General features: G+C 42.1%; 1 protein-coding gene across 1 annotated transcript; it reads right to left on the reverse strand.

The window, feature by feature from the left end:
- On the reverse strand, nucleotides 1–10,007 carry CTSE (cathepsin E). The gene is made up of 8 exons (XM_033153967.1): nucleotides 9,792–10,007; nucleotides 8,628–8,745; nucleotides 6,255–6,373; nucleotides 5,279–5,478; nucleotides 4,925–5,047; nucleotides 3,462–3,603; nucleotides 2,122–2,220; nucleotides 1–658 (listed from the first exon to the last, which is right to left on the reverse strand). Exons 1-8 carry the CDS (start codon nucleotides 10,005–10,007, stop codon nucleotides 494–496), a joined length of 1,182 nt encoding a protein of 393 aa, XP_033009858.1. The 3' UTR covers nucleotides 1–493.
- Between the last annotated feature and the right edge of the window lie 5,176 nt (nucleotides 10,008–15,183).

Genomic DNA, 15,183 nt, shown 5'->3' on the forward strand with positions numbered 1-15,183 from the left:
TTTCAGGAAGACAGAAAGCACTTTATAAGGGGACTCTGCTGATTAAAGAATTGTTAATTAATCCCCTGTCTTTTGTTTATCTGAATAAATTTAAAAACATTTGCACATTGTAAAAACTTTAATATAAGGTGCCTTCTGAAATATTGAAAAAAGTGCTATGAACACTTTTAAGAACTTACAATGTAATGAACACAATGCTGCCAGTTAAAAATCAACTACCTACCTCCACATTTTCTTTTACAGTAACAAATCCGAAGAACAACAGCAAAGCAAACGGGCATGCCAATTTAAGTAATTAAGGGCACAGTCTCGTTTTCTCTTTGTTCCATGAGAAGGAAGGGGACGGGAATCTCATGCGAACAGCTCAATCAGTGATTGTGACACTAGAATCTGAATCTAGTATTGATCAAAGTGTTTGTTCAAAAATAGAAAAGAAAACCTTCAAGTAACGTAATAGAGCCTGGCGCTTTGACTCCCATACTTCCCAAGTGCCTTACAGGACAGCAGGAGCCAACCCCACTCTGTTATTTCCACGGTCAAAGACAGAGTAGTATTGGCCAATGAAAACATCCCCCAGAATCCAGAGCGGTCCAGCTGGGGGTTGCATGTCTAAGCCCTGGAATCCGCTGGTGCAGAGTGCCATCCCATCACTATTCTCCTAATGGGGGAAAAACAATTATAGATGTGAGAGCAAACAATATTAATTTATCAGGGAGCAAATCATTCCCAATCCAGGATGCCAACATTCTGTACACAGAATAGGAGTTTCATCCATTGAACTGAAAATGCTTTGCTACGTTGCTACAGGCTGTTTTTACCATTTTATACTTTGAAAAGGCAAATAAAGTGGAAGCACTGAGAGCACCACATGGCAAGGATAAATCCTGATGGCCAGTTTCAAACTCTACTGGTAGTTTCTGGTTCCTATCTGCTGCACAACCCACAACGTCCTCATACTCATGGGTGGGAGTTAGACAGGATAAAGGAAAGTAAGTTGCCTGGAGCTTTCTCTCCTTCAGTTTGGGTTCGACTTGTTTTACTGTATTTCATTTACCTAAGCTAAAGAGGGACATGGGTGGTGCTGTGGTCTAAACCACAGAGCCTAGGGCTTGCCAATCGGAAGGTCGGCGGTTCAAATCCCTGTGATGGGGTTAGCTCCCGTTGCTCAGTCCCAGTTCCTGCCTACCTAGCACTTCAAAAGCACACCAGAGTGCAAGTAGATAAATAGGTACCGCTCCAGCGGGAAGGTAAACGGTGTTTCCGTGCGCTGCTCTAATTTTGCCAGAAGCGGCTTAGTCATGCTGGCCACATGACCCAGAAGCTCTCTGCGGACAAACGCCGGCTCCCTTGGCCTATAGAGCGAGATGAGCGTGCAACCCCAGAGTCATCCACAACTGACCCTTACGGTCAGGGGTACCTTTACCTTTACCTTTAAGCTAAAGAGAAGTGAGGCAACTGGACTCGGAGAATGCATGCTGTGTCCTCTGACACCCTTCAAGCCAATCATGCTCCTCCTCTTTTCACTAGGAAGGGGGTTTACCTATCACTGATAAAAGGATCCAAAGGGAGCTAGGGTTGCCTTCCAAACTCAATCTTCCTTATGCATACTTTCAACAGCAAGGGCGTCTTGCCACAACACACACTCATAACTGTGTGTGCACATGCCCACACCTTGTGAATTATTGTGTGCCATCATTTACTTGTACAGATTAAAATTCCCCCTTGACATACAAGCAACAAGTATGCATGGAAGCTGTGGCCTTTTCGTCCCTTCTTAAACTGTTTTGATTGTAGAGTTCAATTAAAGAGGGTTAATAGGTAACCAATTGTCATTACACAATCCAAGCTATGCAGACCTAGGAGTTCTGCCACAGTTTTGTTTTGTTTTGACCTCTTTGATGCATGATCCCTGTACAGACTTTTCTGAATCTGAGTTCATGGAAAAGTTTCTTAACGTGGAAACTATTATTCCGAAAGAAGAAAACACCAACAGAACTGTTCTCGTGCCTCTTTCCTCAATGTGGAGCTAAAGAAAGATCTTACAAAATCTAGTCCATACTTCCTCAAGAACGGCAAGCATTCTTGTCTTGCAGAAGAGGACCCAAGAGAAATAGGACTTACCTGGAGGGTGTAGGCCTCTGGGGAAAGAGTGTAAGGGATCCCATTGATTGTGAAAGTAACAGTAGGCATTACATTCAGGTTGCTGCATTCCATGGCATACTGCAAAACAATGGAGATGCTTGCAGTCGTCCAAATACAGATTTTTGAAGTAAAACCACCCAACGAAAGAACCTGCCTATGCAATTTTGGGAAGGGAAGTCTACATACAGGAGAAGAAACAATTGCATGCATTCTTTCTTGCACTGGGTCATTTAAAGGTATATGCATGTAAAGGCATTGCCTCATAAATATGCATTTCAAACTGCATAAGGGGGGGAAGCTTGGAAGTAACAAGTTATAGCAGAAAAAACAGCTGTCAGTGAAAGGGTAACACATCCCCCTTTTTCCCCATCTGTATTTAAGCAGCATGTGGCATGAGGAATGAAACTCATAAATTGATCCTCAATATGAGGATTAGGGGGTTACAAGCATATCCGTATCTTCAGCTGTGAAATATTAGACCTAGCTGCATGATTCCCTGGATTTTGGCCATTTTCAGTTTCAAGCTTATGACTGATTTTCATGACAGCTTTCTCCCAAAGAACTTCCCAAATTCATCTGGGCTGTCATTTCAGAGAACTCTCCCACAAAAACCATCTCCTTCCTCCAGAAAAAAGACCCTCACTTGGAAACCGTATTTAGCAGACACTTATGAGTACTTAAAGTGGCATGCCAAATGCAGTACAAAGTAAACAACAACAAAAAAAACACCCCAAACCTAGATGGGTATTAATATGGATGGGCAAATCAGTTGATATCAGTTTCTCTCAGTTTGCAAACGAACAACAACAAATTAATTAGCCCTCATGAAAAGCCATCAAGATTTTAGTGAGGATTTTCCCCAACATACGCAATTTTCTATGTAATTTGTTTAAGGTACATATTTTTGCAAAGCAGTTTCTCCCAATATCATGCATCTTTGCATGTTATTTTCACTAACAGATGCATTTATATGCACACTTAATACTAGTGTGTGCATTTTCATACACATTACCTGGCTGCAAAACTGCACTGCAAAATTCAGAGAAGTGCGAATTCAAAAAAGGATATCTGTGTTTCTGATTCATGTGCTCTTTTGGAAGGTGCAAATCAGGTAAATTCACCTTTAAATGTGAACTGGGACAAATCCCACCCCCCCAATCCCTAATGAGGAAGGAGGAAATACAATGTAGGATCAGGAAGCCCTAAAACCAGCAAGAAGTAAAACAGAAGTGCAAAGAGAAAAGTCTAGAGCTTGCCCTAGATGTGTGCCACTCCATCTGAGATGCTGTGGCGAGTTTCTTTTCCAAATCAGAACCTACCTCCCCATCCATAGGTACTGCTCCAATTAATGTCTGCATTCGCTTTATATCTTCAGAAGGACCTGTGATGAGAGAGGTGCCTGTGTCCACTATAGCTTGGCATCCTTCCGCACAAAATTCAATTGTTCCACCCACCTGGATACTGAAAAGGACAATGAAATCAGCCCTGAATAAAGGGTGTGGGTGGTTGCTGCTCCAGCAGAACTGCATTGCTGCCCTTATTGCCCATCTTATCATATGCTAACCTGACCAGAATATTCTTTTCCTGGATGAGAATACTCTTTTCCTATATCACATGTCTGTTTACTTTCCAGGCTTGGAAAGTGTGAGAACAGAAGCCAACCTTATCTCTTCCGTTTGTGCTGTACTTTGTACTTCTTTTGTACTTCTTTACTCTCTTTCTCTTTCTCTCTTGGAGAAGAAGTGAGAGGATGCCATGATTGCTTTGTCCTGTATATATTGAAATACTTAGAATGCACACACCTACGCTCCACAATAATTTCTGCTATACTCTGCTGATTGAGCATGCACAAAGTCTTTAGATATGTGTTGCTGGTGTGCACCAGGACTGATTTGTGAACATCCCGGGCTGCGCTTCATCAGGAAGATGCCCGGAGAGGTCTGTCTCATTCCGGGGGCTGCATGGGGCCCCCAAGGGTGTTCCGACAGATCAGAATACTCTTTTCATTTTTAATGGCTGCCATTTTCCTCTTGGCTTTTTGCTCTTTGCAGCTGTATCTATCTAGGCCCTGGGCAGCTGGTAAAGATCAGAAGATCCATAAGAGACAAACAAGATATTGCTTCAAGTGCATCTTTGTATTCTGAGGAGTATGGCATGCAGGGGATTTAGCCCTTTCTCTTGCTCTGTTTCCCCATTGTGAATCACCTCCTGAAGCTGCCATTTTTGTCTTTATCCATTTTGGAGACTAATAGCAGATTTGGATGTTACAGGGGAAAACACATCATGGTCTGGATTGGAGGACCCCCATGGCTTCATATTGGAATTCCAAGACTCTAATAGATCTCACCCAACCAATGACCTACCAAGCTTCAAAACTACAGGCGGCAGCTGCCTCTTTTACATAACTGGGGAAGGTAGCCTGGAATTTCTGCACCCAAGGCAATTGTCTAATAACACTTTCCATCAGTGCAAGGATATCTGCTTGTACAACAGAACTGCCCCCTCCACCCACCTGTTCTGGGGTTTCTCCCAACCCTCTGGAGCAGATTTGGGAAGGGCACAAGGCACCCATGGGGAGAGAAGTGGGGAATTTCCATTGCACAAGCAGATATCCTTGTGTGATGGCAGAGCACGCTAGTTGGATACTGCCCTCAGTTCCCTGGATTTTGGCCTTGTCAGGAAAGCATATTACTGATTTTCAGTACAGCATTCTCAACTTTCCCATCTTTTTCTGTGCTGTCATTTCAGAGAATTCCAACACCAAGAAATAAGAGGCACTTACTTATCCAGTTGAATCTGCCAGTATCCCTGTTTAGTGACTGGAATCCAGTTGAGGCTTCCACTAAAATGGGAAGGATCAAAGCCACCAAAGATCAGTTCCCCTCCTATAGAGGAGTCTGGGTTCCTGGAAAAGAATTGGGATTTCCTCTGATATGGGCCTTTCCATCAGTGTAATTCCACTTTACTCCACTGATATTTCACATGAATTCCCTGCATCTTCTAAATCTCTGCATGTTTAAATAGTCACCATCTGCTTGCCTTTTGGTCTCAGTTTTCATTTACGTATTTTATTTAATGCAGATGCTGGCCTTGAAAGACAAGCCAGTGACTGGCATTGTTGGTCATGTTCTCATACCTGTTCAGGTAAACAGAGAATACTGGCAAGTTCACCAGGTTTTGAGCCATCATATTATCAAAGACGGGGGTGACTCCATCCACTGCCAGGGATGGGTAGGCCAGACCAAGGATCCCATCAAATTCTGAATCCAGAAAAGTGTTGCCAGGCTCACTGACACTCTCTGCAAACTGCTGATTGGCTACAGTGATTCCTTCAACCTGGAGGGCAGAAGTCCTACACATTATTTCTCATCCTATGGTCACGTAAGAAACCAGTTATGGTGAAACCCAGAAGGTAAAGTTCAGAGAGAAGGAAACATTTGGGATATTATTATTATTATTATTAAAATTTATTACCTGCCATTCATCTTAACATCTTAGGGCTAGCTACAACAATTAAAACACAATGTTAATATCAAAACACAATAGTAAAAAAAGTTTAAAGCAAAACTTAAAATTACAGAAATTATGTACAATGAAAGATATAACAAGGAAACATGAGAAAAGACTGGAGTTGATGACTGACTACAAAGACTCAACCAAGGCCTTGGACGAATAATAATAATAATAATAATAATAATAATAATAATAATAATAATAATAATACCCTGCCCATCTGACTGGTGCCAGTTTAAAGTATACCGTATTGTGATGTTAAGACTAATAGTCTCGATGTGAGGCAGTTTCATATGTTCAAGGTGCAGTAAATATTACAGGAGAATCTCCTAAGGCCCAAGACATGGCAGTCATATTCTTTGAGCATCCTGATTTATATGAACTAGGAGTGCTGAGAGTCTTCTAAGATCAGGTCCTTTGGAGCCAGGAAGAGTTCTGGACTTGAAACCCTGAGAAAAACAAGGATGCCTTCTGCCCCTAAAAGGTGTTCATGTATGGCCCTGTCTTGTCCAGGTAACACTTTATCGTCTCAAAAGAGAACAAGATATGATAAGAAGGCTTTGAGAAGCATAAAAGAAAGAAGTGAGTCTTCTACTTACCGTCACTTGATCCATTCCAATTATTCCTGTCAAGCTTCCTGTGCCATATTGAATGGAAAAAGCAGTCCCCACTTCGCTGTAGGTGTTGGATTGTGATGGCTGATATCTGGAGTGTGCAGCTGTGGGGGTTTTTTAAGGGGGGGAAATTGTGAGAACACTGCAGGAGTGAAATATGGCACTCCATAACAGGCATATGAGGAACATATGGAGCTATAGCGGCATGAACCCTCATTGCGCAGCCCAGGATATGCTTACCCTCAGAAGTGCCATTGTGTTCAACCAGTCTTTCTTTCAAGCAAGAATCTAGTGCAATGATGTAGACAGATTCCAGTGAAAAGTACTGTATATGTTTTGAGGTGAATCAGGTGATATTTGTTACTACCTTTTCAGGTTGGCAATACACAGTCAGTAATTACATCTTAGAGTAACACCTGAGTTATTGGGGCCTGTATTAATCAGGATGGATGGGTGACATTTGATAACCAGAAACCTGGAGAATGCATTGTGAGTGCACAGAGATATTGTATTAATTATTGTGGGTTGCTTTATTGCTTTGTTAAAACTGAGTTTGCTTGAATTTGGCATCATCTATTATTGCCATTTGGGCACTAGTAAAACACCACATTCTGCATTACCCTATACATATTCAGGCATACCATATATGCACAAGAATTCTATAGATGTGATTGATGAGTTTCCTAAAAACATTTTTTCACTAGCCTAAGGTTTCCAGATTTGTCAGAAATTAATATTTATTGTACCCAATTTTTTGCCTTAATGGACCTTTTGAGGTTGGGTTTTGCATTTCCTTGCTTAGTGGTTTTGCACAGTATCCATATGACGCAGTGCAAATTCAAAGGCAGCCACATATTTTGTTGAGCTTTTTTTTTTTTTTTTGCACTGCCGCCATGCGTTGCCGTATGTCCCAGACATTTTGCCGATTTCCGCCCAGACACTGCTTCTGACAGTATTCCGGGTATGTCCAGGAATATCCAACAAGTAGCACCCCCCCAAAAAAAAACCACCTGTCCATATTAAATTGAGGGGGGAATATGAGATGCCTTTCTGATGCAGGTGACATCATGAAGATACTTTTCTGCAGCTTCATTTCCCCCCAAAAATGCTGTGTGGAAATGACCTTGGTCTCACTGAACACAGCAAGACTTACCCCTTCTGAGTAAACATGCAGAAGACTACAGCCAATTATTTTGCATTCACTATTAGACAATTCTTCCAGCGCCTCGCTTATTTACACAATAATTTTTTACTTAGAAAAACCACCCCAAGCTGCTTTTTCCTATCACTATTCATCAGGGAATCTGTCTGAATGTATTCTTTTTTCCCCATCATTTATCATAATAAATGCGCCTCCCTGTGGTGAAATCAAGATCACACGCTAAAAAGCAAGAAGAAGTAAGACTTAACACAAAGAGTTCCATGGTTAATCATTTCCCCTCTTATTTCCCTTCTTTACAACAGATTCATCCTGTGCTCATATTCATTTTATAGCAAACACTTTCCAATCACAAGAGAGTAACTTGCAACACAATCATCTGGGGAGGAAGATAATTTGACTCCCATTTTACAGATGGGATAAAGTACAGTTTACATACTGCAGCCACCACATGGAGCCCACTTTAATTTGTATCACACAGAAACCATGATGTGATCTATATCCAAGTATCAAGCTACTACAAACAGCCATATGGAAAGATTGGTAGGAGGCGTAGGGGGAATTGCCCAACCCTATGATGCAGGGCCTGAGTGTGTGTGTTTTTAAAAAAATTTAAATTTTAAATTTTTTATTAAAGCTTTCCATCAAACACAGTTTGCCCTGAGGGCCACATTTCCTCATGAGCAATCTTTCAGGGGCCATATGTGAGTGGCAGAAGTAAAGAAGCAGGTGGAGAAACAAGTGGGCCTTATCTCTGTGCAGTCAGCTCCATGCTAAACAGAGGTTTACACACACATCCCTCCATCCAGGCAAGCAAGAGGCCTTATCACAATTCAGAAACAAGTTCTGGCTGGGCAAAGCACTCGAGGATGGGTGTGGACCAGGGGTGTCTCCTGAGGGCGAGATAAGAGAGCTCTGGAAGGCCTGAGGTTCACCACCTCTGAACTTCATGGTAACAGCTTGCACAGAGCACAGTTTAAAGTGGGTTCTTCATGGGCCTCCATGATATGTAAAATCAAGATGTGACTCGTACATCAGGATACAAAGTGCTTTGTAACCAAGGAACCTGACCACTGCCTTCGCCTCAGGGAATTGACCCCTACATATAGTGATAGTGCAGCTTATAGTGAATTTACTCTTTAAACACAACCAAAGTCCACCAAAACAGTCCATTCCTCTCCTCTCACCCCCATCCATACCGCAAGCTTTGCTGACACAGTAAACGGAAGGCACCCAGAGGTTGGAGGAACCTGTGTCAAAGAGCACAGTGAAATTCTGAGGAGGATTCCCGATGGAGATCTGTCCAAAATATTCTACCTAGCAGAAAGGAAAAAACAACATTTCTTTTGTTTCCAGATATTGTGATATTGTACTCAGCACAGCCACTGAAAAGCAGAAACCTTTCCCAACTGAATGGAAACCTTTGCCCATTCAGCATTTGCAATATGCCCCTTTGCACAGACATGTAGAATTAGGGACTTCGAAAAAGAGACCTGAACTTTAGCTCTGTATCTTGACCTAGAAGTACACAGCTAATGTGATATACCATCTCAACTTTCTAACTAGAACATCTTATTGATGGAAAGAAGGTGATTCTTTCCCCATGATGCCCCTTCAGATAGCAATAATGCAACAACATCGGGGAAGCATCGCAGAATAGCTAATAAAGCAAAACAATCCAGTATAAATCCATCATTAATGCACTATTATTGCACCAGGGACATGTTGCAGAATATACTAGAGGAGCGGCGAGATAAACACCAGTCTGGCGGGACTGAAAGAGAGGCAGAGAATTAGATGGTATCCTGGTGGGGTTTGTGATCTGATATGCAGCAGTGGATTTCCTGCTTGTAGGTGTGCTTTGCTGCCTGTTTCCACCTGTGCTGAACTTGTAAATTTGTAAATGCCTTAAGTCTCCAGTGATCTCTCCTCCAAAGGAAACCAAAGCTGAGTTAAGTGCTGCCCTTGGAACTTCTCGTTGCTTGGAGGAAGTGGGGAGCACATAAAATTATAATTATGTTATTCCCCACATAAGGGAAGTAAAATGTAGAAATAATTGGATTCATTACATACATGCATATACTGAATGGAACCCTTTGTCTAAGACCAGAGCTGCTTTTCTAAGTGACCCTTCAAAAAGAAAAGGAATAAGCCAACAGCTTGCAGAGCAGATATATGGCAAGGTGCCATATATTATCTAATTTCTGAATTTGTATAGATTCACTTGAAAGGGGAGACTGGGAGCTTGTCTAAAGGTCCTTCATGGAAAAACTACACACAACAACAACAACAATGCAACATCTGTCTCCTTTGTCGCTGCCATATTGCTGCTTCTCATGGTTCCGCTCCAGCTCTTAACTTACATCAAAATAGTTGAGGAGTGGCTCATTGGCTTCCTGGATAGCCGAACAGTCCTGGGTGTACTGGATCATATCCAACTTGTGGGCCTTCCAGAACTGAGACAGCTTCCCACGTTCCCTCAAAGTCTTCCTCAAAGATTTATGTCTTCTTAGGGGAACTCTGAGGGGAAGCGGAAGAAAATGTAAGTAATGCTGCACTGTAAAAACTAAGAAAAGCATTCTTATGAGGGACAACTATAGTTGTCACCAACTCTATGGATTTATTGCTCATATCTTTAGAACTCTGTCTATGGCACATTTCTTATGAGTTCACCTCTGGCTTTGTTGTTTACCATGAGATAGTTATTACCTGATATCAATAGAAAGCCAACCTACTGAAGTGGCAAATACGTTTTCTGCAGTTGGCCATTATTTGCCATGCACTCTGTGAATCCCATTAGCACTGTGGAGACACAGTGTGAGATTTGATCACCACACGCCTTTGCTTTGGAGCATCATTCACCATACATTCTTGGTGCACTTGTGTGCCAGTGTTGGAAGTCTGTGTGTTGTAACAAATTTGGGGCACTAGTTTTAAGTGTCCTGCAGTTTGCAGGATTGAGCCTCACAGCTAAGCCTTGTGACTGGGCAACATCTACTGCTTGAAAGAAGAAAAAATAAAGCCAAGGAAATGTGCTTACCTGTGAAATCCACTGGCCAGCCAAATGCAAAACATGAAAAGGATCAATGGCTTCATCCTGGCAGTGCAGGTCTTAAGCTTTCCTTGACTTGTAACAACTGAACAAAGGCTTTGTACTTATACCCACATGCCCAGCCCAGCCCAGCCCCTGTGATAAAGCTGAAGAAAAAATATACAGCATAAAGGCCACACCACTTAATGTCAATATAGCACCTTGGAAGAGAAATGAGTCATTGTACCTGTGTGCCATTCCAGCAACAAAAGATTAGGTGATTTCTAGACACTTAATCAGGAAAGGGGAGGAATAATGGCGCCCATTGGTTATAGGTGTGTATAGATAAAGGCACCAATGTCCCATCTGTGTACATAGAGTTTCTGAAATGGAATATATATGAAGTAGCCCTTAGTCTTTATGGAGTCACTGCACTTTTTATTACTTTTGTACATGCGTATAATAGGCAAAATTGCATGCAAAAATATGCATACTTTTGTACTGTACATTGAAATGCTGAAGAATTTTCACAATTACTTTTTTTAAAGGACATATGTAGAAATGCAGAGATCTGAATTTAAGATTGGAAAAATGAGAAATCGAGAGAAGTCAAAATTGGCAGATTTTCCCACCCATATCTCAACCACATTTTATCTGTCCTGACAGATACAAATAATGTCTGTGCACAGTTGAAATACAAGACCTGCCCTACATATATTCAAAGCCTCAAATGTCAAAACGCAGTTGGCCCTATAGTGCGGTTCACTTTCATATGACTATTTTTTGTATGCTGATGTTTGACATAATGATTCTTTAATGGGTTTGTAGTTCAAGCATAGTTTTTGCTTGTAAAATGTGTCTTGAAGACCTACTCTGTGATCTTATTCACAACATCCTTTGTAGTTCTTCTCATCTGAAAATAGCCTTCAGCTGGCATCCAAGTTTCATCAGTATCAGGAAACAAAATACCAAAGGAAGTCATGAGGCTACACAGGAAAAAGAACAGTTCTGATAGCAAAGCATCAGATTGCGAACACTCTGATGCAATGTGGCCTTCATTGCCGTCACTGTCAAGCAAATATATTGCCTCTTGTATTACAGGATCTTAGAGCGGTAGATGAACTGAAAAATCACCCAATCTAACATCAAGCAATCAAAGAGCATCATCTATTCAATATTCCCTTACAGATCCAGCAGGCTCCTCACTTGCAAAACACTCTCCTCTCCCTATGCAGGCAAGGAGAAGGCAGGCCCTTTCCTACCCAAACAGTGGGCTATCCATTGGGTGCCCAACATTCATGGATGGTGAAATGTGTGTCTGTGTGCTGAATGTTGCTGAATATGTTCCAGGGAAAGGCTGAAATTGCAACTCTTGCATTTAAAGCAGCTTTATATATTCCTGCGTTGTGCCGTGCTGTTCTTTTAATATTGCTGCTTTCTTGTGGCAAATGGACCCACCTTACCTGAAGCACATCTTCCTCACATGTATGTTTACTGCTACCATCCCACTGTCTACCCAATATGTTGAGTGGTGTGGTAGTGAGGGCTCCAAGATTTGTAAGTTTTTATCTGGGAGAGCAATCACCAGCTAAATCTGTCTAGGTAATACCATCCCAGCCCCAGCCCAGCCTGTTTTCCCATTGACTCCCAGGGACCAGAGCACACAGCATGAACAAGTAATCTACCACACAGGGGAGCACCAAGCCCACATTCCAAACTAATATGCTTTATTGCGAAAGCTTAAGCATCAGGGAGAATTAGAAAGACAGCATAATAAGAAAAGAAAACATTTTACCCTCTAAGTAACTTACACTATAGAGTCTTAATGAAAGAGAATCCTGAACTTGGTTATAGCAAGGATCACTCATAGCATTCCTGGTTGTCACAAAGGCAATGAAAATGGTTGACAGACAGATGCTAGCTATTGAGAAGGCCCCGAAGACCCATGTATTTGCACCACTGACATCTTCCTAACAGAATGGTTTATACATGCTTCTCCACCCATCCCACCCCCGACTTTTATTCTCCCATCAACTCTGTGAGGTCTGTTAGGCTGAGAAAGGGTAACTGTGAGCTTCATAGCAGAGTGGGAAATTTGAACCCAGATCTCCCCAGCCCTGGTCCGACACTCAAACACAGGGGTTACCAACAAGGCACCCCATGGAACCTGCAGAGGCCTTCCTTGGTGCCCAAAGGGTCCCCTCCCTTCCCCTTCTGAAATTAGCATTCTGTTGTAGCTACTAGAACAGGTTTGTGTGGGTGTGTGGGGGTGTGGGGGTGTGGTGCCCACAACAGTTTCTCTGGTTGGTAAATGTGTCCATAGGCTCAGAAAGGTTGGCAACCCCTGCTCTCACCACTACAATCATAGCATAGCATCCAAACCCTGCACCCACTGAAATGCTAAAGTCCTCTGAGAATAGGGCAGAAAAACTGAAGCCTCTTCCTCAAGGCAAGACAACTTCTGAGAACTTGGCAGGCAGATTTCATATCTCCTTATATGGCTATCAGTCCCGTCCCCGTCCCCCCAAATCTCATTTTGTAATCTAACATTAAGCAGCTATGCAAAGCTGCCTGTGACTGATTTTTGGATAGGGGGTCTTTGTAATTTCCTCTTGCACATTTCCACATTTTTAAGATCACTATCAGCCAGAGAAGTAGCTTTCACGCTGCAGTAGGAAATGATTCAATTGCAGATGACTGCCACTGCAGAAGGATCCTTGCGGGAAGGAATCACTACAAAATGGAATTATTCAAGATACAGCTAGCAGGGAATGGTATTCTAGAGTGAAGATTGCCTAACTCAGTGGGTAAGTAGAACCCGAAGGAGTCTAAAAGGGAAGGAAATGGATTTCTATGCGAATGCTCTCTGCAACAGCTTTGGGTATAATCTTTTCCATTTTTATATGAAGTGTAAACAGGTTCATTGCATGTCTGTTTATTTATCTATGTACTGATCCATCTCCACACAACGTATGTGGGAAGCTACCGGTACTTTATATCAAATTGGACCATTAGTCCATCTGGTTCAGTATTGACTGTTCCAGGGATGCGGAGCCCGTGCCTCTCTAAATGTTGCTGAACTACAACTCCCATCATCCACTGGCCATGCTGACTGGGGCTGGAGCCCAAGAACATGTGGAGGACTGCTGGTTCCTCATTCCCTGCCTATACTAGCTGGCAGAACCTCTCAAGGGTTTCAGACAGAGGTTTCTCTAATAAAGAATGAACCTGGGAAGTTTTGCCAAAATAATCCTCCACATCAGACTTGTTCATCACAAAGAAGTAAAGCATAACGAATCACAAAATGCAGCTGAAATCCAGGAGATAAGACAAGTTGAAAGGTGTTTGGTTCATTGTGCTTTGCACTTTCAGTGCAGTGAAATTTGTGGACGAAAGGCAATATTTGCTATTATGCCAACATTTGCTATTATTCTCTTGTCCAAGACTGATCATATGCAGGTCCTTCAACTTTTCCTTCTAGGCTTTGCTTTTCACACCCCTGTTCACCTTTCTTGCTCTCCTCTGAACTGATTCCAAATAGGTGTGGTGCTCCAGATGTGGTCACTGAAAGACAGGAGTGCCTGGCATGCTCTGGTCCATGGGGTCACGAAGAGTTGGACACGACTAAATGACTAAACAACAACAACAAATCATTTTGCTTTATCATTTTGCATTTGAAACCCTGATGCAGTTGGACAAGAGCTGAGACTTTTGAGAAACAAAATTCTGGATAATCATTACAATTAGCACTAAAGCATTCGAGGAGCCAAGATGGAAAATATACACTGAGGCGAGGATCCCCTAAAGTTCTAATTTAAGGCAAAAACTAATGGCAAGAGCACCACAGTGGAGCTGCTAGACGGTGCTCACCAGTTAAACTCCCAGAGAAAAATGTAATTGTTGGGAAAGTTGCAATGAGCATTGCATACAAAATGTTGAAACCGAATCAAATAAAGCAAAACCTCTCTTTCCATCGGCAGCAAGATTCTTTCAGTGTGATAAATGGAAGAGTCTCTGTTCTGTAGAGATCTTGAGATAGTCACTGATAAATGGAAGCAAATGCCATGGTAAAATTACATTATAATTAATAGCAGCATCTAAATTGTGATGAGCCATCAGGCATTAAAGAAGCTCTTCATTTTCTTTGGGAAACAATTCTTTTTGCTGTCATGACAAATATTAAGGGGGGGAAATTATGCGTCCATTCCCCCATCTTTATCTTCATCCAGAGCTGCCTAAGATCCTTTATCATCCTCACTAGGGGGACAACATCAGAATCCAAGAGCAGTCAAAGCTGAGTTTTGGTTCAGAAGGCCAGACTCAAGAAAGTCCAGTTTGCATAGCAGTAGGCAACATTCACACAAAAATTCTCCCTCATTAGCTTCAAAATCCAGTACAGTTCAGCAGAAAGCAGTAACATACATAAGGCCAATGGATGGTCAAGATTAGGTTCCTGATGGCTGAAAGTGTCAGTTGAGAGCAGCACCTCATCTACAAGATGCTTTCTGCTAAACCTGGCTGAACTGGGATGTAACATTCCCAAGCAAGAACAAATGAACATTAAGATCTTCAGGGAAGACCCTAATGACTATGCCATCACTGGTAGATTATTGTTTGATCCTTTCTTAGTACCAGGGCACTGACCATCATAAATATTCTCCCACTTGCAGGCACTAACTGTGATGAACTTCAAATTGCATACACATCTGTTCTGAAAGGCTTTC

Source organism: Lacerta agilis, chromosome 6, assembly GCF_009819535.1.
Source record: "Lacerta agilis isolate rLacAgi1 chromosome 6, rLacAgi1.pri, whole genome shotgun sequence".
In the NCBI taxonomy this organism is placed as follows: domain Eukaryota; kingdom Metazoa; phylum Chordata; class Lepidosauria; order Squamata; family Lacertidae; genus Lacerta; species Lacerta agilis.